Below are 27,985 nucleotides of genomic sequence, written 5' to 3' on the forward strand. Positions count from 1 at the left end.
GATGTGTGCTGGACTGATAGCGCGTATTATGCCAGCCTTTTTTATTTGATACAGATCACAGAGTTAAGATAATACATCTCCATACATTCCTGAGAGTTTGTATATTCACCTTCAGAAGGAGCTTTCAGGGTTTTGGGGTGCGTGCACGAGGTTGCTTATGTCATCAGCAAACTACAAAAAGCTGGAGCGGCAAGAGTCCACTGATTCGTCAATATTTGATCAATAAGTTACGACAGTTGTTCGTGCTTAGCAAATTTTTTTTTATGGCTGTATACTGTTACTGACCTTTCAGGCTGCAATTCAAGCGTTGGGAAGAACTGTTTGACATTTTAAACAACTTGAATTACTTGAGAAATCAATCAATAATAAAAACCTAATACATAGCTGCAGCCAATTTAATTTAATTTGCAGGTTCTTTGAAAACCATACCAATTAAATACAATACATAATACATGGTAATAATACATAGCAAAAGCAAACGTTGGAAATTACCTGTCAAAAAATATTTGAGGACAACACAATTCACTACCAGTGACACAAGAAACTGGAATCGAGAGTTAATTAGGTAGCATACAACACAGCGAAGTTCAATCCTGAAAGAGGTGAACATCCAATTAATAAGTAGTGCGGGGCAGCTACAACCGCAGTTGTCAACATGCTCTCCCATGGCAACACTTCTGTCAAAGTGGGCGGTTGCCATGCGAGCACCATCCACAAAAACTGTTTCAATGAAAGAAAGGAGAGGAGAAGATATGAGGTGGCAGAGTGAAAAAAAAAATTAAAAAAGAGAGGGAAGAGTAGTATGTTTGTTATGGTCTGCATCCATCATCCTAATTGGAGTTCATTGTTTAGAGAGCATTAAATCAGCCTCTAATCAAGCCTCAGCATGGAGTTGTAAAGCGTCGCCACGGAGGACATTTTACTCTGAAACAACTTAAATCGCTTTAAGTGATGATGCTTGTGTGTGTGTGTGTGTGTGTGTGTGTGTGTGTGTGTGTGTGTGTGTGTGTGTGTGTGTGTGTGTGTGTGTGTGTGTGTGTGTGTGAGTGTGTGTGTGTGTGTGTGTGGGTGTGTGTGTGTGGGTGTGTGGGTGTGTGTTTGTGTTTGTGTGTGCGTGGGTATGTATTGCGTCACGTCTGATAGCCTTTTTATCGGAAGGCAAATACTGAAAACTTTTGAGAAAGACTTGAGATTAGTCTGAAAACCTTGATAATGACGACAGAAAACAGGCAACTGATAGGACAAAACAAACAACAGATATAGTTTTTCAGACTTAGTGGGAAAAAAAACCCCAGTCTCATTTCCTCACTGTGTTTTAATCACTATTTGCATAATGTTTGCCATTTGCGCCACTTAAATCATCAACTACACAGCAGCCAGCTATTAAAAGGGGGAAAACCAGAGCAAAAACCGAAAGCACCAACAAAAACTAATGCTCACACACAGGCGAGAGAGGGGCGATAACAGATTTACACTGGCTGATCTCATCAAGATTAATAAAGCCAGGCAGGAAAGCAGCAGCAGAGAAGAAGTACAAGAAACACAAAAGGTACAGCTTCAATGGGATCAATAGATTGGGCATCGGTGCAGGGTCAGCGGCTGTGTCCGTCTGGGTGGATGACTCTCCGCCATGGTCCTCATTAGATTCCTATCTAACTGGCTGATTCATAGGTCTCCTTTTTCCCCCCTCTTTTTTCATCATCTCCCTCTCTTATCGAATGCAAGCCTTTCCTGGCAATTTTGTTTATTTGGTTCCCCTGAATTCCCTTCTATTAGCCATTTACTCCCTTCACTCTCTTCCTCTGTCCCAGTGACTCATCTCCTCTCCACAGATGGGTTTGTTCCCCGACCCTCCACCTCCATGGCGACAAAACAACCCTGGCTGAGTATTTTGTACCTTACCGCTTTAAAACAGCCCGTATGACGGCGCCGTTTGGCAGGATTTTAAATTAAACACCGCTCCGACACAAGGCAACAAATTCAGATGTATTAAATTAGCAGTTGTTGAGATGTCACCTAGCAGCATGGCATGATCACAACACCGCAGGAGGAACACTGAGGCTGCTATCTTTGGTGAGGCAGCGCAATAGCGCCACGCCTCGCAGTTTTGCTTTTTGCCCATTTTATTTCCTAAATCTACGAGCACCTGAGTCTCTGGCTTCCTTATCAGTCACGCTGCAGAGCCAGAGCTTCACTTTCTCCATTGTGGAGTATTTTGTAATTTGTAATTCCAGTTGACGTACGAGTGTAGCCTCGTGTCCTGTTGACTGAATTATTCACCGCGGCTCAGTAGGGCATACTGCACACTGTTACCTAACCGTGCCAGAGACACTGTCGGAGCAGCGAGTGCAAACAACAACACATATGAGTGTGGACTGGAAGAAAGCGGAGGAATGTCAACTTGCACATGGAGGGAGAGACCGGGCGAGCATGGAGATGACCGGGTTATAGGGGAATGAAGGATTTAATGAAAGAAGAGAATTGCATGAAAATGAAAAATAATAAAATAGCCTGAAGTAGAAAATAATAGATAGGTGAGAAATGAGGGAGCCTGTAAGAATAAGAAACAATGGAGATGAGCTGCTCCTTTTTTTTTTTGTTATGAAAGGGAGAAAGATATACAGTAGAATTGCAGTTTAAAAGAAAAAAAAGGGTTTGTGATGAAGTCACTGCAGGTCTTAAGTCTGAAATATTATGTCACAACTGTTATAAAAGAGAGAGGGGGAAAGAGGGAGAGAGAAAAGTGGAAGTCCCTTCGCTTTCATCTCCAATAATAGTAGCACACTTGTGTATTGCACTCTTCATACTGACGCTGCCAGGTTCCCTTCCCAAAACAAAGCCACAAAAATATCACTGCCAGCACTCGGCACATGCATTTACAAAAGCTGTGTGTGTGTGTGTGTGTGTGTGTGTGTGTGTGTGTGTGTGTGTGTGTGTGTGTGTGTGTGTGTGTGTGTGTGTGTGTGTGTGTGTGTGTGTGTGTGTGTGTGTGTGTGTGTGTGTGTGTGTGTGTGTGTGTGTGTGTGTGTGCCTATTCAAGCCTCCATAGCTGTGGGGAGTGAGGACTTCAGCATACATAATTGAAGATGGAGGAGAAGCCTGCCATCCAAAAAAGCAAAATGCCAACTGCTCGGCTCATTTTATTTTATAATAAGGGAGAGCCGAAGGTGTAGTGAGAAAATGAATAAAGAAGAAGAAGAAGAAGAAGAATTAATAGAATAAGACACCAAAATCCATAAAAGGGTAAAGCTTCAGGACTAGTAAAAGCCTGAGAAGATCCAGTTAAACAATCGACAACAGCTGCACTTCACCGCTCCGTCTTCTTGATCTGGCATGATCATTGGATGCACAATGATGTTATAGACATTATGGACAAACACAAGGTCACAGGTCAAAGGTCGAGGTTCAGGAGGGTTGAGGTGAGGGTTGAGGTCAGAGCCATTCTGAAAACCCAACAATAGACGGACACTATATGACCTTGACTGGATAAACACATGCTCATCATAATTGATCCTAACACAGGAGGGAAGCTGAAGCCAATGAATAAAGATAATGTTATTATAGTAGAGAGGAGTCACTGGTCACCGCTTTTGTGTGCTCTCAGGCATGATCTATAGCCAGCGCTGAGTAAATTGCCCCATAAATTGATGACTAAATGATTCAAACCCCAAATAGTTTAACGCTAACACATTTTAGGAATAAAGTGCTTTGGTAAAAGGGCAAACAAAAGGCTCTGAAATTGGATCACAAAAGAGAAGAATGGTGGCAAAAAAAAAAAAAAAAAGCTATTTGAGGTGGGATGAAAGGCAACAGAGTTGGCAAGCGAGATTTTTATTTGTCTATTTTTTTGAAATGATGATCCTAATTCATCCCTGCTGGGAGATCACAGTTGTTCCACTATTTTATCTCCACAATACCTCTGTCATATGTCTGAGGAGGCTTTAACCAGCCATGCACAGCACAATATGGACAGATTTTCTCTCTCTGTACCTTGGCTTGGTGGTGGTCAGCTTCATACTCATTAGTCTGTTTGATAGATAAGAGGCTTGCAGCTGGAAAGCCACAGCACCAGTGGGTTTTGTGGGTTATAAAAGCGATGTAATCAGGTTTTGGCAAAAGATATCTAAGGAGTTTAGGGAGGGAAAAGACTCACTAATTTGTGGATTTGAATTGGATTGAGACTCATTTAGAACCAGATCTGATGTGGCAAATGGCTGTAATCTGAGAGGAGGATACATAAACACAATAAGGCAGAGAATGGAGACTCCTGTGAGTGACATATTAATGGGGAAATGTATAAACTTGACTGTTTTGAACCAATCTTTCTCCTTGTCCGTCGGACTTATTTTCCCTTCGCAAATATTCTGTCACTGAATGCAAATTCTGTTAAACATTTGTGTTTTTGTGTTCAAGCTTTCATGCTCTCATCTCATCTTATATGCTCATCCACCCGAATTTTAGCTTTCAACCCGTTTTTTTCCCCCCTCTCTCACCATAATCCTCTCTCTACTCTTACTCTTGCTGTCAGAGCTCTCCATTCACTCTAGGCAAATTACACTTTTTAGATTACACCCCCAATTAAAAACCCCAGTGGTACTATGTTTGTATGCTGCTGCTCATCTCTGGAAGGAGAAAAATGAACTGTCTGAGTCTGCATCTGTGTGTCTGTGTGCGCACAAAATGAGCTTTTCAAAAGACGAGCAGCTGAAAAAAAAAAAAAAAAAAAAAAAAAAAAGCATATGCGCATGTTTGCGTACGTCTAATCGCAGACGGCAGCCCCCTGCTAAATCCCTATTAATGATCCTATTTACACTTGTTGCCAGATTGATCAAAGTTTAGCAGTTGTGTGATCCGCTGCCTTTTCATCTCAGCTGGTTTAGAAGGGGGGAAGCAGTCGACTGCTTCGCGTGTGTTAGTCTGTTCGTGTGTTATATATATATATATATATATATATATATATATATATGGCGGGAGGTTGTTAGTTGGCACAGTATGAGGCGGTTGGCACAAACAAGAGCAAGACGCCATGATACAAAGGCCGGGAGCAGGGCGGCGTTTATGTAGTGCCTGTGTAGAGAAGGTGTGGGGCTGCTGGCTGAGATCTGAGGGTAGGAGAAAAACCGCTGTAATGGTCAGAGCGAGCAGGTGCTGCAGAACAAAGCCATCTATCACAGGGTTGCAAAGTGGATGGTGTAACTGGTATTTTCCGCACCGTAATGGTTAGTTTGAAGGCTTTTCACACTCTCTAACAAAGAATTGACCTTGCATAGGAGTAACCTGTGTTTACAGTGTGCTTTAAGTTTCATGATTTCACATTAACCTTTAAAGAATCACATTTGTTGTGTCAGTGTGGTAGAAGGCTCTAATTATGGCAGTGTGCTTGTGAATCACCGCCATGAAGAATAAGCCAGAGAGAGGAAAAGAGGCAGAGCTGAAGCAAATTGTAAATTCTTTGTTGTCGCGAATGAGAATGAAACGCTCCTCCACCACTGCCAAAATCCTTCAAAACTGACCCAGAAAGAAAAGGTGAAACTACATGAACTAATGAATCTGTCATCTTGGCTTTGTCATGCATAATCTTTAGCTTATGAATGTAAATTATACTTGGGAGTCACATTTGTCTTTTTCAGTATATCATTTAGGGAATGTTTCTTTTGACAAAAATACTTTATTATTAATCTTCTGTATCAATGATTCATCAACCGATTGAGCAAAACAACCCCAAGTTACCTGATTTACCAGGAGTGTTTTGGATTAAACATAAACTATGTAATATGAATGAAAATGCTCCCTGTGCATCACCATCTCTTCATCATTTTTTATGTGGAAGCTTTCTGTTTCTCTAAAAAGCCACTATTCATAGAAATACCTGGACAGCTGGAGGATCGGCTGACACCGGCTGATCTGGGCAGGTAGACCCCCGGCGAGAGATTAACACAAGTCACATGTGTTGGCATGACAGACGGAAAGCCTGGTCCCTTTTCTCAAACATCCTTTATGTCGGCGCATTTATGAATGCCTGTCCGTCCAGCCCAAATAAAGAAGAGGTTTGATCGAGAAAGAGAGAGAGAGAGATGAAGGAGTGGAGGATGGGAAAATGGGAAAAACGCGGAAAGAATGGCCAAGTGTTTTATAGACGCCCTCCTCTTGGCCCCTAAGATCATTTATCAACCGGACAGTAACCCTAACAGCATACACACTTATGCACAAGTACACGTATCCACTCGCACACCATCACCTCCATTGTCTTTATGGCTGTTCATCTTCTGTAAAAGCACTTCACTCACTGCTTCCACGAGCAAGCATAAGCTTGTTTAAACACACCCATAAATATATCCATCTCATATGCAATAAGTCAGTTTCACAAGACAGTGTAGGATTTACGGCTTACCACTTTCACAGCAACTAGATTCTGGTGGCATCCTGAGAAAATCTTTCACTTTAGCAGACACACGCCAGTAACTAATGCCCCCCCCGACAGAACAAATTTCTGTGTAAAAGAATACTTTCTGATCTGGTATGTCAAGGAAATATTAATGCCAGTCCATTGAACTGTGTCTGCACTGTTATGGACTCAAATGTTATTGAAATTGTACATTAAACCATTTCATTCCACTGATTCATCCCACTTAGTCAGAGATAGTGTGACCTTAATCACATGCATAGCACCATAGCAATCACAGTGCTCATTATCATCAACAAATGCCCATTTAATCCTCTAGCTCACGCAATTAATCTAATTTATAATGTGAAAATGTGGCGGCCATCAAGAGAATCTTATGCAGTCCACAAACGGAAGAGAGGAGGCTTCCTTGGGTCTGCTCAGAAATAAACCCATCACTCCATCAGTGACTATTCACAGTCCTATTGGCATGCAAATTTGCCTCTGCCTGGCATCAATCATTTTCTTTTCCTGTCCAACGGTGAGCCCAGCCGGCTGGGGCTGACACTGAGTGTGCCCACCTCGATGATATAAGGGGATGTGCGAATCTTGTGTGCATGAGTGTGTGTCTACGGCATCGGTGTGGAGCGTGTCGGAACAGATTGAAGAGTAACACTTTTAATGGATGGTCTGGGAAGGTCAAAGACTCACCGATGAGGGGACTGACACAGGGAGAAACAATCAACTGATGACTGACAGGAGGAGGCATAGTGAGATAGTGAGCGTCCTCACTAGATTTCCCAAGACTCCGAACAGCCTCAATACCCGCACACTGATTTTTATCAACCCCTTAGACTGTTTCTGTTGCCTCGCCTTGTCGATGTTGTTTTGGTCTTTCGGTACTATTACTGTGCATAAAAACAGTGTGTTGCATCAGCGGTCTAGCAGCTGGCCGTTCCCTTCATAGCAGCAGGATCTCCACACTTGCATCTAAAATATGCATAATTTGACACCGAATAGTGTACGAGACACAAGGCCAAATTGTCCATGTTAACTTCTCCAGCGAGCGCTGCCGAATCCCATAATAGTAGATAAACAGTTGCCAAGCAACAGAGCCTAGCAACCACAGCAGTCTAGATATGCTATCGCTGTACAGGAAACTCGAGGGGAGACATGCCTCCACTTTCAGAAAGCAGGCGTTTATTAAGGGAGGGCCCAGGGAAAACATCAAACTCCACTGAAATGGATCTCCCGTATCAATTGTATTGTAGATAGAGATCCCTTTTTCCTACTCTGTGCTACCACAATGAATCACTTCTGATGAGTTAGTGTTCGGGGATGCCTCTCATTTCTGTTGACACACAAACACAAGCGCGCTCACACGCACAAGCATCTACAAGTGGAAATAACCAACTGAGATGGAAGAAAGAGGCAATTTTGCAGCCAGCGTGTGCGAAGCACCATTGGGACAATTTCATAGCTTGAGGTCAATGTTTTCCTAAACTACATAAACCAAGCTGTGCAATAAACACAGAGGAGAGACAGTGAAGAGCTTAATATGTATATAGTTTACATTCTGTGCGCAATAGACCAGCAGGAAACAAAAGTTGTTGTCAGTAAAGCCTCCTTTCATCTCACTAAAACGCTGTACGGTGACACACACAACTGTTAGCAGCCGTGAACTGATTATGCCATTCGTCATAGTTTTGCAGAAACACAGGCTGCGTAGATGGCCTTGAGCACAAGTACATATCCACTATTAACTCAGAGTACAGTTTGGCACGCTCGAGACTGAAGACAAAATGCCTTTTTTTCCTCTCAAATGATGAGTAATTTCACTCCTCGTCCATAAATCAATTACGCATAATCCCCTGATACAGAGAATTAGTGGCCATTTAACATGAGGAAGTTAAGTGTTTGAGTGCACTGTGTGTCTGCACAGGAGCAGGTCCCACTGTTTGTGTAATAATGCGAGGGATGATTTGCCTAAACAGAAAAAGTTAGAGAGATGTAAACATGTTTTATTCCCTAAGGACAAAGTACTGCACTGCAGAGCAGCGCAGAGACCATTTATATAATATATCTGGCTATATAACACTGAGTAACTGTTACCACACTTATTTGCCATGTCCCTGCATTAACAAATATTCATGTGGCTCACAACCTTATATTATCACTTTCTGGACCTGAAATTGATAAGAAGGCTGATGACATTTTTATTCATTCCAAATAAATGAGCCTGTTCACACATTTTCTGTGATTTTCTTTTTCATAAAACACAGTTGTTGTTGCAGCCGTTAAGTTTTTCTAAAAGGATTTCTAGAGTATTACAAAGAACAAAAAACTATTTAGAGATGTACATCAGTATACAAGAGGAAATGCAGGACCAATTAGGGGGAAAGTATACAATTTATTGTATTCATGAACAAAGAAAAAACTGTTTGGTGTTAGTTGGGGCTCTGCGGCGCGCCAACACTTTTTCTTCTGGGAAAAATGAAGCCTAAACAACGTTTCCCTGAGAGATGAGAAAGCATCCTCCATTCCTCCTCCTCGTTTGCTCGTTTTGTTCATTTTGCATATCATCCCCCATCCTCCGTCCCTCCACCCACAAAAACTACACTGTTCCCAAATTGGCATCAAACGCTCATTATTCAACTACTGATAGACGCGTTGGCACCGGGCGCACGTGAGAATGGAGTAGCTTATCCAGCAGCTGCTAACCAGCCTCACCAACTCCTGCAAGGTTTAGCAGGGTGGAATCTAAAAAAGAAAAAGCATCACTGAGGAGCAGCGTGAACACAGGGAGGGACCAGCCGTGGCAGAGCGAGGTGCGATATCAGCTGATTAGTAGAGAGGACAGCCAATCATGCGGAGGCAAGACGCAGATCCTTGTCTGCGCCGTGGCATCCATCGCTACCTCCCCGTTGTCCTGTTCCTGCATCCGTCTGGACAGAAGTGAGCGGGAATGATGTTTCTATTTCAGATGGTGTCTCCCTTGGCGTGTCTTCGTCGGCCAAGTCTCTAGCCCACGCTGTGTGAAGCAGGGTGCCTGCCAACACGTTCTAACACACACAGTTACATCTGTAGTGTGCTGAGCCGGCAGGGAATTACAGCCTAAACTGTAGGGGCATTGTATCACAACACAAGGTACTTGCGAGAATAAATAGAGCTCAATCAGCATTCACCTTTCAAATGATGACGCAATAAAGGCAGCGTAGTGCATTCTTCCGCTTTGTTTTAATTACATGTCGAACATACTATCCATCCACCCATTTATCGTCTAAACCACTTTTTCCAACGTAGCTGATCTGTTAACTGTTGATTTGTTTGGATGAATTGGCAAACTATTACACTGTTTCAAAAGGCCATCTAAAAAAGAAAAGATCGTTTCACTGTGCGGTTTGACAAAAGAATGCAAACACTGGGTTTTTGGTTGTTGTTTTTTTTTTTTTTCCTCACTTTTCTGAGACTGACTGCACTTTTTAATGTGGCTGCAAAGCTGGCTGGACTGGACTCGGAGCTGACAGTTAAGCTGCTACCGCGGACGACAGCCAAGCAATGATGGTGGCGGCAGAAGGAGAGGAGGACAGTGGTTTGGTTGGTTTGCCAGTTGTAGGAGCGGGCAGCTGAGACTAAACGGCAATAATGGCCTAACGAGGAGGAATCTGGAGAGCCAAACCAGATGGAACGGCCACAGCCACGTGCTCGCCTGGCTCTCTCGCGGCTTTGTTAGCCAAACACAGACACAGATTTACTCCAAAATGAAGATAAAATGAAGGGTGGGGTATTGAAATGAGACGGAGCTATGCTGTCTCAAAATCCCGAAGTCTGTTTTTTTTTCTCCCCCTATTTCTGTCATATTAGATACTGAGTGAATATTTCCTCAGCCTTGGCTCCTCTTTTTCTGTCTGCAAGCCCTCTTCCTCTCACCATCCTCCCGATACCCAAACTCTTTCTCTGATTGATATTCAGCACATTTGGTGACTAAGGTTTTCTCCTTCTCTGTACTAAGGGCTTAACTTTGATGAAAGGGGAGAGGTTGATTACACATGGGGAGCAAAAACTAGGCCTCCATCTCCAGGGAGGAGTATAGTAGATGAAAATGCTGTGTTGAGTTTTAGTCAACAATGAAAACAGAGAGAGAAAAGGAGAATTGTGGATTGGTGTTTGGGAGGGGAATGGCACATCAGAGTGTCCTTGGAAGTCAAATTTCCCAGGGTGCTCAAGTGTCAGGAATCAAGGACATGAGAAAAGGATGAAAAAATATCCATGGTGCTCGCATTTTGGAGGATTTAGGCAGGTGCAGCTCTCAAGAGGACACACACACACACACACACACACACACACACACACACACACACACACACACACACACACACACACACACACACACACACACACACACACACACACACACACACACTTCTCCATATACAGTTCCTTAATCTTTAAGTATTGCTTGAAGCCACACTGGGAAGGAACCGATGTGGGAGGAGCACTCTCCCGGTTTCTTGTATTCTTGAATTAGAGTGAACTTGTGTTGGGCAGCAGTGGATAAGAGGTTAGAGAAATAATTCCCAATACTCACAAGTTACCATGACGGGTCCCTGAGTAAGGCTTCTGAACCCATTACTCTATTGTAATTGGAGCTATATAAAATATAGTTGAATTGAAAGACAACTCAATGTAGAAGCATGATGGTGGCAGTATCATGCCACCAGTGTTTCACAGGGGTCGAGCCAAGGACATGGCAAGCTTTAATGAGGCTAACCAAAGCCTGAACCTAAACCGACCTGTCACACAAACCTGGGGAAGGCAGCTCAAAGACGTTTCCCATCCAATCTAATAATCCAAAAAGAGCTGTCACAAAGTGGGATAACCCAAACCCAACAGCATAAACTTGTAGGGAATTACACAAAAAGAATCAAAGGTCCCACTGCTGCGAAAGACATTCACCAAAATGGTGTTCTTTTTTTTTTTTTTTTAAACCATTGCAGAAACTATCATTGTAGGTTCTTAAATGTAAACTGGAAGGCAAAATAGCAAGTTTACTTGTTCATAATAAAACCTAGTGACAGGAAAGTGTCAGAAATACACACACACTAAACCAGATTTGAAATCCATCTCCATTTAGACAAATTCTGTCTCATTCCTTTAAAACAGTGTCTCTAACTGCAGATTGGCAATTACCATTCTGTGTGTGCAGCGGGAGGAGAGGGGGAAAAAAACACACCCATAAGCCTTTGGGAGAGCTCGTGTAGCAGAGATAAAAATCTACTTATTAAAGTCTGTGTTGAGGATGGGAAAAGAACGGGTGAAGAGAGGAAGTGAGAGAAAAATTGGAGACTCAGGATAGGTGTACAAGATTACAGATGTTAATTTGCCTCTGTTTTTTATGTTTCTCTGCCATCTTTTTCATACCTCTTGGAGCATTCCTCTGTCTCTCGCCTCCTCCTTCCAACTCAGTAGTTTACAATATCAATCTCTCACCCTTTTCATCTCTTCCAACATTATGTGCATGAAGCAGCCTGGGGCGCACTCCAATGGCTTTATGTCAGGCCGACATACCTGAGAACCCTTTTAGAGATGTTTACACTGGCATCTGCTTAATGGGCGAGTCAAAGTAATCTAAATTGCAAGTCTCTAACACCATTGCAGCTACATTAAAGGGTGTAGCTGCATCTATTTGTGTCTGTGAGATGAGTAGGTGGGAAAAGCTGAGTGAGGCAAGACTGTACAAATAAACCAAAACAAACTAACAGGTGTACTGAAAGGAAGCCGATGCTTTGAAGGGAGACTTAATGCATGGGTGGCTAATCGAATATCAAAACACAAAGGTGGAATTTGCCGGCGACGCGCGCGAACACAAAAAACTATAAATACTCCATACACACACCAAACACGCGCAAACACGCTTTTTTTTTTTTCTCAATCTCAGTCTACACTAATCTCAAAAGGTTTGAAAACGCCCACGTACGTCCAAAGAAACACAACCCCCTCGACAGCATGCTCTTGCATCTGCAGTCTCTGAAGTCTCCCATGCAGCTCGGCTAAGCTGTGAAGTACAGCCTTGCCCTGCCTGTCTGACTGGCTGCGAGCGTTTACTGCAGGGAGGAAACAAAATGACCCAGTTGTGAGGCAAACTATTCTCCGCAGAGAAAGCGAGGGAGGGAAAGGCGATAGGAAGGAGAGAGGTAGAGGAAAGGGAAAGGTGTGTGGGGGGCATTAGTCACCCCAAGAGACCTGTGGCGTGCAGCGATTGGCTGCAGGCGTGCGGGGAAAGGAAGCGGTGAGCGAAGGAGGAGAGGCAGAGGGCTCACCTGCAGTGGCGTGTCCTCTATAGCTGCACACACTCAGCCATAAATCACAGGGACTTGAAGAGGGAGAGGACGCCAGACAGAAAAGGATGGAGGTTTAGAAATGAGGTAGAGGTAAAAACACACACGCAAACAAAAAAACTAAGAATACAAAGAATGTGACTGCAAACATAACCGCTGCATGTCCGACACAAACAAAAGAAATAGACTTTCTTCAACTAATTTACAATGATTGCTTTTAACTAAAGTGATGCAAGAAAATGAAAGACATTTCCTCATTAGCAAGCCCTTTAATGAAAAGAACATTACGTTTTATGTATCCCAAATAATCACAAACTCTAATTATGGCTTAAGTTTACAGGAAAACTAAATCATTTAAAAACTGGCGTTTAATGCATTTTCTACAGCCTCCATTCTTTGTGCAGTTTAAGTGTCTGTCTGAGGTACAACAGAATAAATTTGTAGTATGGGAGGCACTGATGGGAAATTACACTCTGGCTGTGGCAGTATTACTCCTCGCCATCCATCCACTGAGCTATACAGGAACACATCGTGTGATTAGTTGCCAGACAACGTATTGATTTTCCACTGCTGGAACCACAAATTAACTATGCCATGATTTGGTACGCGGGCATAAACGAATGTATGAGACAAAATTGAAAATATAATTATTACACTTGAATTTTGTTGGGGGTTTTAACGCTATTTAGATAAATGTACACCACTCTTGACAATCTAAAGATATGTGATACACAAAAGTAATCATTGCAAAATGCCGTTTCAGATGCAATGGAAAAGCATCAAGAGCAGCTGAATAGGGGGATTCTATGCTGCTAAGCCAGCAGACTAGAACTTTGGAGTGTTTCTCTGTGGTTACGTACTTGATAACCAGCAACACAGTAGAGGGAAAGCTCGGACGTAATTACATAGTTACTCACGAGCTTGACAGAGACATCATATGGCTGGAGAATGTTAACAGAGAAGCTCATTAGCTGGCTCAGTAGAGGTGGGCTTTCAGAGTGAAGCAGGGCAAGAAGTGATATGTTTCATGAGTACGAACGCTGAAAATCAGTCAGGAATCCCTGTCATCCACATGCACGTGTTCATTCTAAATCATTGCCCGTACAACAGGTTTTTGATTATGTTTGTGGAAACTGGGTGGAATCCCAATTGGATGGTCAACTCAACATATAGCAAATGGCCCTTTAACATGGCAAACTAAAACCTGCTGGTTAATCTGAGGCCGAGGGAGGCCATTAATGGCCAGCACTGTGATATGTCTTCATCCCCAGGCACCAGCGTTTGCGATAACCAGCAAAACTGAAGACAGTTTGCCTTCGTCTAAATTGCATCATGATGCAAGCTCCATGCCTGCTTGGCAAAGGCATCCGAAGTGAGCAGCTTGTAAACACATGCAAGCTGCCAGCTTTTCTCACTGGACAGTGAGACAACATGTTAATTAGAATAGAGACGGTAAAAGAGGAAGAGGAAGGAGGGACAGAACGATAGACGAAACCACAGGGAGGAGGAAAAGAGAAAGAGAGACTTTGTTTTGTTAGTATTTGTTGTAATTCCCGTGCCATCACATGAGCAGTTTCTTGGCTGGAATCTTATCAAGGCTAAGATTTCCCTACACATTGTCAGAAAAACTTCAGAACAAGTTGAACTGATATTCCCAAGCTTCACAAAGGGATGTTGGTCCATCCATCCAATGATCCTCTATTCTCACTCCAGACCATGCACACCTACTGTCAAGTTAGAATGAGGCCATGTTTACATGTGTACTAAAAAGTTCTGCATTTCAGATGTCTGTTTACACGGCAAAGGTGCTTGCAGTTCTCGGAGTGTATATCCACGAGTGGCTCTACATGAAAACTACCCCGTTTTCAGCATTTCATGTAAACAGACATATTTTCAAAACACTGTTGTGCAAATGCAAAACTTTTCTGAAAGGAAAACATAAAAAAAATGAGTTTTCACTTGAAACTTTTTGTGGTGTAAATGGGGCCAGAGACACCAACTAACTGTGGGGAGAGGCTGGAGCATGCAGATTAATCTCCAATAGGCACAGGAAGATCAGGCAAACTCCATAAAGAGAAGAAAGGGACTGACAAAATATTTAATGAATATTTAATTTGCTCACCCAGGGTTTGGTGGGTATTTACTTGCATTTGAAGATAAGTGCCTGTGCCAAAACCAAAATTACTTTCTAAGACGCTGAAACAGCATCAACAAGTTAATAAGACGACTTCACCGGTCATCATAAGATTCCCATGTTTATACAACATAGATATCCAAATTACAACAAAAGTTGATAATTACTGTTTGCAGCTGCAGTTTTTTATTCCAAACAAACTGACAAAGTTCATCCCTGAGATCTGATAACTCAGCGCTTGACAAGTCATCTGCAGCAAGATTATAAAAGCAACATCATTTTTTGTGATCAAAGCACTGAGTCCAGATTCTCTGCCAGCCCTTCAATTTGTATATGTCCTCAGACCTTGACTTATCGTTCTCATATCAGCATCTTTACCCTGAGCCAGCATCACACCGGAGTCGGCTGAAGTTCAGGCTGCGAGGAAACAAGAGAGATCCGACTGAAGTTTGCCATTTCCACTCTCCGACTTCTCTGCTGGGTCAAGCCTTTCAAATCCACGTACACAGCGTGGAGAATAGCCACTCAAATCACTCACAGCTCAATACGCTGCCACATACTGGTACTCTTCTCAGTAGGTGCAGGCTCATGAGAGTGAAATGAACATCAAACTCTATTCCGCCGCTCTCACCCTCTCGCTTTACCCTTTCTCGACATTCTCTCCATCTCTCCAGCTTTCATCCTTTATTCTTGCTTGCCAATTTTGCCCTCTACACTTTTTCAGTCCCTCACTGCTGGGTTCTCTCCTTTCTGAGGCTCTTCACCCACTCTCTTCCCGCCTCCCATGCTGGAGGAGATCGCTGTAATAAATGAATATAAGATCTCTGCGAACCTCGTCTCATCTGTATGTTAGTCAACTTCAAAAAGAGGCTGAAAAATCATTACAAAAAAGAACTTCAGTGCAACAGGCTGCCATTCCAAGTTTGTTTAATTCCATTTTAACTTAGAGCAATAGGTCCAAAAAATCTCTGACCACATGGGCCACACACAGCTGGAGCCTCACTTGGTGAGAGGCAGGCCAGCAATACAGGATCTTCATAACATCAACTGGGTCGTACGTGGTGTTTGTGCGTGCAAACATGGTGGCATGAACCTGCAGTGAAGCAGTTGGTTACCAAGGTTGGTTGTGTGTGTGCGTGTGTGCATGCGTGCATGCATGCATGCGTGCGTGTGCATGTGTGTGGTCCTGCAAAGCCCCTGACAGCTCATCAATTATAAAGAAACCTTGGAATGGAGGGATAAGGCCGAGCTACAGCTATAGCGTCTATAAATACACACCTGAATGACACACCTAACGTGAACAGCTATTTTTGCATACGGACACGGACACACACACACACACACACACACACACACACACACACACAAAGGTTGACGGCGAATGCACAAGCAATGTCATCCACTCCATCAGGGCACTTTGTGTTACTGTTGAGTCAGGCCACTGCTGACTTGCTCTCTGCTCACCTGAGCATCATGGGATACTTTGTCCGCATCAGAGGAGACTTTCATCCACTAAGCACCCAGATTACCTGCAGTCTGACATCATTAATTACCCACCCCCCACCCCCACCCCACACAATACCCCAAACCACCATTACGACTTCCACCTCACCAGAGTTGCAATGCCTTGATAATTTCTCATTCCGTTTATCCTCAGTTTATCCCTGCATCCATCCAGCTCACTTCTTTCACTGTCCCCATGTCACGCATGCCCAAATTATACTAATGCATACTTGTCTGGCCCCAAACTCTCCATCAAGCTTTCATTTCACGACAAAGAATCTATCTAATCTTTCATTATCTTGGTTTTATTCTGTATCCACCTGTAATAAACCAGTTTTAATGATCTAGCAGTACCCAGCTGTCTGTCTCCAGCATAGTCTAAGTTGTACCCATCTACAGGAACTATGCCCTGACCACAGCTTGTGAGAGATACAGTAATAAAAGTAGTTTAAACTCTCTCCTGGATGAAGAACTGTGCAGACAGTGTGTACATTTGAGGAATGCATCATTCCTCATACTCTGGTTTCCTCCCACAGTCCAAAAACATGCATGTAAGGTTAATCATTGACCCTTAATTGCCCCGAGGTGTGAATGTGTGTATGGTTGTTCTGTCTTTGTGTGTCCAGAGTGTATCCTGCCTTCGGCCACAGTTAAAACTGTATTTCATAATTACCCATCGTCAACAAAACTGAAGGAACTACTGAACTACCAATAAAGCAGGTAAAATTGAATATGATTTAAACCTAATAGCACGATATGAATCCAGTTTATGAATCATCTCAGTAGTTTTGTCTCTGTTCTCCTGGTCAATTCCTTCCTCCCCCACTTCTGCTGCCTTGTTTAACCCCCCAAAGCGTCCGGCCTCGCAACCCAACTGCTCCAAACAATACCCGATTTCTCAGCATTTCTGTTTCCATCCTATCTTCTCCTCCATTCCTCTTCTCTTTTCTCCTCTGCCTCATCTGCCCAAAACCTTCTCCATAACCATCCCCATGTGACCGTTAAATCTTTGAATACACCATTCAGCCTGCTGCCCATTCAAATCACCAGTTTACCAAATGAGAATTTTTCGTAGCAGCACACAAGCCAGTCCCTACCTTCTTATTCGCTTCTCCGGCTACTAATGAACTTCACTTCTCATTAGAGTTCATTTCTTTCAGCACAGAATTGACCAGTGCATGCATATACACTGATATGAAAATTTGAAACACAGAACAACTTCCCTGAGTGAATAGTATTCTTGAAGCAAAAAAGAAATGTGCTTCAAACACTTAACAGAAGATGATCCATAGACAAAAAAAACTGTCTCGAAGCAATGGTGCAATAAAGGAGCTACGGTGAAGCAGGGTGGAAGAGGCAGAGGGAGGTTACTATAGACTGATTATTCTTGACGTGCCTTTCTTTCCCAATAAGAAATCGCAGAGCAACGCTGGGTAATGGACAGAAGTTAACAGAGTGAGACTCTAATATTGCATGTTCAATCAACCTTATAGCTGAGAGGTGGACAGTACCTGTCACCCAATACCTGCCCACTGTCATCAGATCAGCTCACTCAGGCCATTGTATCAGCACAGTATCTACACTGCGTGTGTGCAATACTCTGATCTTTCCTTGCGAATGAACTACTGAATGAATCACAATAAACGCTCTCAGATGTGTGCATGTGGCCGTCCGTGTGTTAATGCCTTCTATACGTTCAATCCAGTGCATGTGGAGCTGCCTGTGCTACCATGGCAACTCATGTCTGAGCTTTTTTTGTGTGTGTGTGTGTGTGTGTGTGTGTGTGTGTGTGTGTGTGTGTGTGTGTGTGTGTGTGTGTGTGTGTGTGTGTGTGTGTGTGTGTGTGTGTGTGTGTGTGTGTGTGTGTGTGTGTGTGTGTGTGTGTGTGTGTGTGTGTGTGTGTGTGTGTGCTGCTGCTGCAGTGGCTGGTGTGGGAGCAAAAGCACACACACACACACACACACATACACAGTGCCAAGGCAACTAGAAGGACTGCTGAGGAATACTTAACAGTTGGGGGAACATTGACATTCTGGGAATACCAGCTGAGTGCTGCAGTGGTTGAGACCACTGGCTAGGAATGAATGGACGGCTGGGTGGGGTTGTGATGGCTACTGGCCAGGCCAATAATAGCGGCGTGCACGCGGGTGTGCACACCTGTCCCGAACAGTGTTGTGTTTATACCACAACCAGGGAGCAGAGGGGGGTCTAAATCATAAACCACTGTCCGCGCACATGCACACAATGCCTCCCCATCCTAAAGCATATTTCATCATTAGCTTTAAGCAGTTAATCCTCTGCTCCACTGACCACGGCTCAGCTCAGCCCATTTCAATAATCTGCATCTGGAGCTAACCAACCCATCATACACACATGCCAGGACAAGCGCACACACTCATGCAAAACAAGGACACAATCAACCCGCAGAACATATGGGACTGGTCCAGAACAATAAATATCTCAAGGAGAATCTCTAACAGTGGAGGCTGAGCAACACTCCTCTAGAATAACGTCACAATAACTCAAGAGTATTTTTCAGGAGTAATACCATTTTAACAATGTGGATTATGCATACATTATTTTAAAAAATTGTTTATTTGAGTAGGTTTTCAGAGGTCTGTGATTTTTGGAGTCCTGAATGACAATCCAAACATCATTCACAAGCACCATGTCTATGTTTCTCCATTTTCTTCCCCCAAAAATAGAGTGAACGTGCTTTAAGTACTTCTATAATGTTTTAAAAGTATTCTTCAGTGTGAATATTGTGAAATACTAGCTGCAATAGTAGGAAAAGCATAAAAGTCATGCACATTTTAAAGAATTTCCATCTAGCATTAATAAAGTATTATTCTATTTGACATTAACCATGGTACCTATATACATTTGGAATAGTGTATATAGAATCTAAGATTTTACACAGCCCTGTCTCAGATCCTTACTACTACTACATACTACTATCTACAAATAATATATGGTGTTCAGAACACCGGTTGAAGATTCTCAATTCAATCATTGCAGTGGAAATGACACAAAAGATATAGGAGGAAAAAAATTTCTATAGTTGAAAAGGTAATGAGACCGTCAAGTCAAGCATGTTGCCTGCAACATGAAACAGATATTGACAGAGGTTGAGTCAAAAGCGCGAGTTTGACCTTTCCTTCCCAAACAGCAAACATTAACCATTCGGCGTTGGAATTGACCGGTGTGTCATCTTTCCTGACAACCTTAAATGGCACATCGTTCTATACCTCAACGCCACTTCTCTCTGTCAAGGAGCTTTGTGATTTACCCTTTTTTAACATTTCAGACTTACTCTCCTTCACACATGTCAGGCCATTGTTTCTTTACCTTCATCATGATTTCACCACCCAAACTCTTCTGCCTCTTGTTTTCTGGATTCCCTCCCAATGTTTTCTGTCTCTTTTTGATTAGGACATATTGTAAAAGCAGTCAGAGCGGTTACAAGATGACGTGTCACAATCTACTACTTGTGGCCAAATCTGACAAGTTTCTAATGTGAAACACATCCTCTTTTCATCACCACCCGAGGAAACATAAGTGTTTGAATTTAAAGGGGACATATCATGCTAAATCCACTTTTTTAGCCCTTAAATGCATGTTGTTGTATATTTAGAGTGTTTAGAAGTACAGAAAAGTTCAAAGTAGTCTCTTCAGGTGCTCCGTTGATATCTTTATATTCTGTTTTGGTCATATTTTGCGATCGGTTTCGATTTTTCTATTCTCTATTACGTTTTTTGAACAATGACGTCACAGTATTCGCAGCGGAACTGCCAAATTAGGACATCGACACTTCGAGCAATCCGCCATTTTTGTTTCTCGCTGCGATTTTGTCGAAGGATAAGTGGAAATGTTCGGTTGTTGGATGTAGTAACCCACAAGCTTCGTTACACCGTCTCCCAGCATCAGAACCTTTTCCAAGTGCCTGGTTGAGTTTTATTTTTCACAGAAATGTACCCACATCTGTGGGTAAGGTCATTTTTGTGTGCGCGAAGCACTTTAAGGACGACTGCTTCAGCAACCTCCGCCAGTATAAAGAAGGATTTGCCGAAAGACTTGGTCTGATTGAGCGGTCAGTTCCTTCTATCTATGGAGACGACGAACAGAGCACTTCGGTAAGCTGTATATAACGCTAAAAAGTGTGATGATAAGACGTCCCTGTCATTGTTTTGTTAGCATTAGCAGTTGCACCGTCTTCATATGTTAGCGCTGTGTGCTCGTTTTAGATTATAATGTAACTTCTGTGTTAAATAGTCGTTGTAATACAGGCAGTATTGTAGTAGTGGGCATGGATGGAGAAGTTAGTGTAAATATAGTAACACACCATTGCGTTACATCCATATGAAGACGTTGTTCTTCAGGTGCATCATGGTCATTTTCATCTGGCTCCGCCGGGTCCGACTCTGGCTCCAACATGTATGGCTGGATGGACAAATCTTCCCTTGTTGACATTTTGTAAATAATGTGTGAATATAAAGTTTCTGCGCCGCTAGATAATTGTATCTGTTCTATCGAACTACAAAGATGGCCGAACAGGGTGGAGTTGAACCGAGTGTCACCTCTGCAACCTGGAGAGGAGGAGGGGTATGAAGAGACCGCCCCAAAACGAGTTGCTCTCAGAAGCGCATCAGAAAAGGGGTAGAAAAGGGGCCTGTGGAGCTCTAATAATGAGGAATTCAGACCCAAGCATTGCAGTTCCGCTTTATATAGACCACAACTGTATGATTTAGATGTAAAAAGGAAGGATTTAAAAGCATGATATGTCTCCTTTAAGAGGCCACCTTCGTTAGTGCCGGGTATAAATTTGTAGTATCTAGGACACTGAAATACACGGATCAAGTGATTTTCTGTCCTCACTGCCTCTGCATGTTCTGCCTTACACATTTCTGTGCCACTGTCCATGTCAAGTTCAAGGTTAGACGCTCATTGTATTGAGTGCCAATGGTCCCCCATTGGGAAGGACGGAGGGGAGATGCATTAGCACCTCTGCAGGTGGCCCTCAATCTCATCCCTTCCCTCTCTTTCCTCTCTGCTTCTTCCCTCAACACCCACCCTCTTGTTACCTAGTCCACCATGGCCCCATGGAGATACCTGGCTAGGCTTTGTCCAATACTGGGTTGTGTGGGCCATTTGTGTGGGTGTGAATGTTCAGTGATGCATGCATGTGTGCTTCTTTCAATACATGCAATCGTGTGCAACGTGTGAGTATCATGCTTGCATGTAAACCCGGCAGTGCATCGCCCATGTGTAGTACGACCAGATGACCATGAACTGAACCAAAACCCTACGGGGGGTTAAGTCTTTCCCCTTGACCTGCTGGTGTGTGCTGACCTGCAGAAAATGGACTTAAACCTTACCCAGCCACAGCCTTTTATCTCCATCACATCTCCATCTCTTTCATAAACCACAGACCATCAAGCACACAAACTGACCGACGGACAGGCTGACAGAAGCCATATGGTCCATTCACGTCCAGTGGCAGGAGGTAACCCATCAAAGAGCTTTCACAGCAACTCCACTCAGCCATGGACAGATCGACAGAGGGAGGGAGGGAGATGAAGGGAAGAGGAAGAAGGAAATTATGAGGAGAGGGGGAAGAGTGGTGGAGGAATATGACATGAAGTAAATTAATAAGAGGGAAAAGACAGGAAAACACTATCTTATTTACTCACAAATAGCTAGCAGAGAGGTGGCATTGATATTCAGCTTCGACGGGCAAAACGTTACAAAACACAGCACCAAAGACACCCGAGGCAAAGGTTAGTCTCTACGACTATTTTATGTCAGGCTTTAATCCAGTTTGAGTATTTCCTGAGTGTGTAAGATCAGAGTGAGAAGATTCAGCAGTTACTCAGAGAGCAAATGGGCTATAATTAAAGATGGTTGATAATTGCTGTGTTTCTCATCTAAACTTAAGCTCCAGACTCTGTCATTTCTGCTTTCCCACACATATAAACATCTTTCGATATGACTAATGGAACCCACTTACTTCCGCCTGACCACAATGATCTCAAGATTTTACCGGAGAATCAATCACTCCTCTGAATACATCATCAAATCTTTTGTTTCTATACGCTTACAAATGAGGATTATTTTTTATACAACAATAACTAGAACAAATAAAATGCATATCTCTTAATAATAACCTTTTTAGGTTGAAGTTAAGGTGTAGTAAGTATGCATTGTCTTAGTTAATGAAGGCTTGAGAAAACATCACAATAATATTAACAGTCTCCGTCAGTTCATATATCATGTGCCCATGTCTATACTACGATCCATGGGCCACACGATATATTAGTGAAATTCACTCTGAACCTCCATTACAATAAGCTATTTCTCTGGCAAATTTAATTTAATTCACTCAGCTTCCTGCGCAGCTCAACTTCATGATGTCATAAACGTGAGCCTGTAAATGCTAACCGTTAGCTCACACAAACACCACTCCATTAAAGTCCATCCACTCCCCTTTTTACCGGAATGCTCATATTTATTTGGGGTGATGTGTTAGTCACACAATCATAAATAAAACTGAAAAAAAAAACAACTGAGTGGACCCCGTGCAAGCGAGAAAACCCAGGAAAGACAAGGGAAGGAAGGGGGTTGAGTGATGGAGCACGTTAGGTGGAGGAGTGTGTATAAATCAACATCCATTAGCCGAGGGGTTATAAAGTCACTGATGAAGGAGGTGGACTGAAGCTCAGACTTTTTATTGTCTTGTTGTTGTCTTTTATTGCCTGTGATGTCATCTAATGGTATACGGTTAATGATAGGGGAGGGGAAGTATGTATGTACATGGGAGGGGAGGATGGGCTCGTAATGGGGCTGTGTGTGCTTGTGCGCACGCCTGTGTTGACACAGAGTATTGATCACCTTTGGTCAAAGCGGGTCTGCACAGGCCTGAATATGCCATATGTGCACAATCAGTACTTCGATCATTTTGAGACTGCACAAGAAAATGAAGCCAAATCCCTACAACCATATTGCTTCCGACCAGCAAAATAAAAAAAAATATATATCTTACAGGAATTTAGCAGAAAAGGTTGCTATTTTCCTCAAGATTTCATTTAAACATTTTCTGTTCTAAAATGTCCACGATGGGATGTCTGGGATTTAAAACTTTTGAGAGATGTTTTTCTTTCTACAGTTTAAAAGTAAACAGACATGGTGCTAGGTCATGGTCATTTTTAATCATGGTAATGAAAATATTGCGAACCGTGATGAAGGTTAGTGTTCAATTTGCTCTCAAAGTCACCGGGAGCGGACTCGCATGTTGTCTTTGTATCGCCTCGGCGACAAGGTGCCTCTGATAGGAGAAGCTGGAGCTCGAAGGTCTTCATGTCAAACGAAGGAGTGAAGATTCAGCGGTTGTTGTATCATTTAAATCACAATGTTATGATGAAAGAAGAAACGTTTTTCTGATGAATGTATGGTTTTGAGGAGGGATACCATGAGAGAAGCAGAAGAAAAGTAGATGAGAGAAATGATCACCAGGAAGAAACATCCTTTACAATTTTTAATTACATTTATAAACCCATGCATAGGATGTAATGTTTAATAACTTATAAGCATCTTCATCAATATAGTTGAACAGCAGGTATTTAATATCTCAGCTCCTCCATTTATTTATTTTTTTTACTTTTCTCAAATTTCAATTGTTGTCACACTAACGCTCTCTTTACACCTTCGCACTTCCTTTTATCACATTATTTTTGGGGGGATTACAGTCCATCTCTGTCCAATCTTCCTCCCCCAGCTCAGCCTTCATCTGCTTCCCTCAGTCACTCCATAACTTCTCTCCTCTTCTCTATGTAATGCTGTCTTCTCGAGTCCTGCGAGGCTCGCTGGCCTGGCCGCCCCCAGCATTAGTCTCAGTCATGGCCTGATGTGTGTGTGTGCGCGCGTGAGTGTGTGTGTGTGTGTGTGTGTGTGTGTGTGTGTGTGTGTGTGTGTGTGTGTGTGTGTGTGTGTGTGTGTGTGTGTGTGTGTGTGTGTGTGTGTGTTTGTGTGTGTGTGTGTGTGTGTGTGTGTGTGCAAGCAAGCAGGGCAGAAGTAGAGGAGTTACCGAGTTGTATCGCACCTCGCAGCAGTGCATTATCCCATTAGCTCTGAAAGGGGGCTGGTACACGTGGGAGGGCACGGGGGCATGAGGGGAGTCTGAGGTGGAAGCCACAACAGGCAAAAAACCCAGCTTATCCAGTGCTGTTCAACTCCGAGGGGACAAATCTTGTTTAGCCAGGAGCTCCGCTGTCACACAGAGTGTGACGTGTTTTTTCAAGGGAGACAGTTTTGGTCAAAGGTGTTCACATTTTCTATGGGCAACACTCTCACCGGCAAAAAGATTCTCAGTTCTCCGGTTCTTCAAAGCGGAAAGAGCCATGATGAAATGACCGAGCACACTACTCAGATCAGTCAAAAACTACTAAATCATTTGGAATAATTATGACTCATTCAGGGCTTTTTGTCCTCAAACGGTACACCTTTAAGAATGAATACACTCTGCATTTATTTTGATTCTATTCCTTTAATTTGGCTTCAAGAAAGGGATGGGAAACTGTGTGTGATCGATTCGCAACATGCTGATTTGTGCTGTCTAGCAAGTTCTGTTCAACATGCTGATGTGTGCTCCAATCTGCCCCAAGGGCTCCGGATTTTATACAAGTCCAAAGTGAAGGAAAAGTACAGCGGATACTCCTGATACAGGGTGTATAGAAGTCTGCGTGTGATATATGGTGCAGTGGATGAGGAGGATGTTGTGAGATATCAGATAGGCTTGGCTGACGGAATAAAACCCCCTAAGGGGCTCTCCTGATCCCTTTTGCTCAAAACACACTCACATATACACACAATACTCAGCTTCTCTCCACAGCAAACTACACACTTCCTCCATTCAGTCTCAGTGTTTTTCACACACGCACACACACACACAAACACACACCTCTACCAAACTGCAAATCCAGCCGACTCAGCTGATTTGCTTGAAAGTCAATCTGCCTTACTACTACTATCATTCCTCCGATCCAACAGTCCCAAATTCCCAGCCCTTACTCTACACTCTTAAAGATTGGGAAACCAAATCTCCACTTCCATCAAGTTATTCACCTCTGTTAACCCTTCAGGCAAACATTTCTCCTCCTTACCTTCTTGACCCGTCCGCTTTTCGTCCCCACGAAGACCAGCGAGTGATTCTTGTAGACGTACGCAATGACGGACGTCATTTTGTCGACTGCGTCGGAAAAGAGGGGCCTGCCACGCACCATCTCCGACACGCCCAACGGCGCGTTCATGTCGAGGCCGCAAAAGTCATCATCAATGGTCAAGAGCTGCATTGGAAAGGAGAGAAGCGATTAGAAAACAAATCTAATTGAGTTTAGAGGCGGTAGTGGAGCACTGGTTAGAGGGCCACTCTCTATACGATTGCTGTTTTCTGTTGGTTCCTTGACTTCCACAGTCCAAAGACAATGCTTGTTAATTGGTGACTCTAATAGGTGTAACTGTGGAACATTGTCTGTCTTTGTGCGATGGATTTGTGTCCCGAAGGTGTGTTCTGCATTTATCCCACTGTATGACTCTGCTGTGACCCGAGTCTGGATAAAACAGATAAAGAAGACAGATGCACGGATACTGTTTTCAAGTCCAAATTTAAAGTAAATTTTTCGTAAACGTTTGGCAATACGTCTGAAGGAAGATGAATTTGTGATGCTGCACACTACCGAGTTTATTTTTCCAGATAAACCTTCGACTGACAAATAAACCAGAGAGGAGTGAGCTCAAGATAAATCAGAATAGGAATCAATAAATCACGTCTGCCTATCAGTGCATTTTTATAAGGGACAGACATGAATGGGAGGTTGTCAACAAAAGAGAAATATTTTGCATGCCAAAGAGAATCTGGGAGCATTTATCTGTCTGTGCATCTGCCAGTCCACACACAACAAATATGAGAGCGGGTAAGAAAGAGATGAAGATGGAAGAAGACTGCAGTCAGGCTCCAGTTCTGTAATAGCGCCAGAGGCTGCTCTGTCAGGCACAATTCCCCACCGTCCACCCAATGCAACAGCAACTGCAGAAATGCCAGTGCAGCAAGATATTCAGTGTGAAGTGATTCAAAGTGAACTCAGGGATATATATTTAAAAAAAGAAAAAAAAAGAATTGCTGCACTATCACATGGTGCTGAGCGAAACCACTGCAATGCATCTCAATGCACATACAATGTACAGAAAGTGAATTAAGGGAGAAGAAATGGAACTCTGGACGCGGGGTTCATCTGTTATGCTCAGCGTGGACATGCTGCTGTGACTTTGTAATTATATGCACATACGTGTGCTTCATGTTTTCAGCCTCCCTGCATTTTGTGTTTAAACCTTTTGGCATACATATTCCTACCAGTCACTGCAGGCAGAAATGACTTATGGCTTTTGATAAGAGAATAATGGCGCTGGGGATTGGTCATTATTCCGGCTGCATGGATGGATTTGAAACACTTGGTTCGGGACTGAAGCTGGCGCTGCTTGATTAATAGCTTTTGCAATGTGTTGTGTTGCTCCATGAGGAAATGTCATGGCAGGTGACAAAGCACGTACACATTTTAATAACACAAAACAGGCGGGAATTATGCGATATGATGACTGATATAAAAAACCCACATCGTAATACACTGACTTATTGAAAAGAATTTGCAAATGGGTAATGAACCATGGACAGAAAAAAATGCTTTTATTCTGCTGTGATAACACAACTTTTTGAAAACGGTTCCCAAGGTGGAACTTTTTGAAAATGCTCTGACTTCATGAAGATGGAGGAGTTTTCTGCCACAGTCCAAAGACAAGCATTTGTGGCTAACTGGATACTGTAAATTGCCCCTAGGTGTGGCTGTATGTCTCTTTATATTTGCCCTGTGATGGACTGGTAACCCAGTTGTACCCCCCCATCGCTCATAATCAGCTGTGTTTGGATCCAGGGCCCTGCAACCCTAAATTCTAATAAACTAGTATCAAAGGTTGACATAATGATGGGTTCTTGGGGGATTTCATTTCAAGCAGTCAAACCATATTGTACGTCTGCAACTATCTAGTAGTTGAGCTGAAACATGTGGGATAGTCTGGGAGGCAGAGCGTCTTTTTGTTTATGTCTTTTATTTCCATTTGGAGTGCACCCTTTAGGCAGTCGATAAATCTTCTGAGTACCAAGTGTCTGTCCACAACCTATCACTGAAGGCCATCAGAAGCCTCAGACTGAGCCACAGAGGAAATATGGGATCTGCTTTCATTAGACAAATGGAACAAGGCTGTGGAGGCCATGGGCTGCGGGCTATAATGTGGGGCTTGACTGATCAATAAAGATGACCTGAATTTGGGTCAAGATCAAGCAGTGAGGTTGACAAACAGCACAGGCAGCTGAAGAAAGAAAGTGTGACCGGCATCAATACAGACTAGATGCCGGAGAAAGTAAACGAATGTGAATATCTGAACGGAACAGAAACATCCAACTCTCTGTCCCCGTTTGCTGGCCTTTCCTTTCCTTCCCCTCGTGACCTTTTCAGAATGAACTGCTGTCAAGAAAGCACTCTCTGTGCTCCAAGCCGGGTGGTAGCTTGCTGCTAGACTAATGGT

At 43.1% G+C, this 27,985-nt stretch overlaps 1 protein-coding gene across 1 annotated transcript in view; it reads right to left on the reverse strand.

Annotated features, from left to right (window-relative positions):
* plxna4 (plexin A4) overlaps positions 1–27,985 on the reverse strand; it is a 210,388-nt gene that overhangs the window by 170,115 nt on the left and 12,288 nt on the right. The window contains exon 2 of the mRNA XM_080492385.1: positions 25,513–25,695. Coding sequence (XP_080348511.1) covers positions 25,513–25,695 — 183 coding nt within the window. The remainder of the gene's footprint in view (positions 1–25,512; positions 25,696–27,985) is intronic.

This window comes from Lipophrys pholis (genome assembly GCF_963383615.2).
Source record: "Lipophrys pholis genome assembly, chromosome: 22".
NCBI lineage: Eukaryota > Metazoa > Chordata > Actinopteri > Blenniiformes > Blenniidae > Lipophrys > Lipophrys pholis.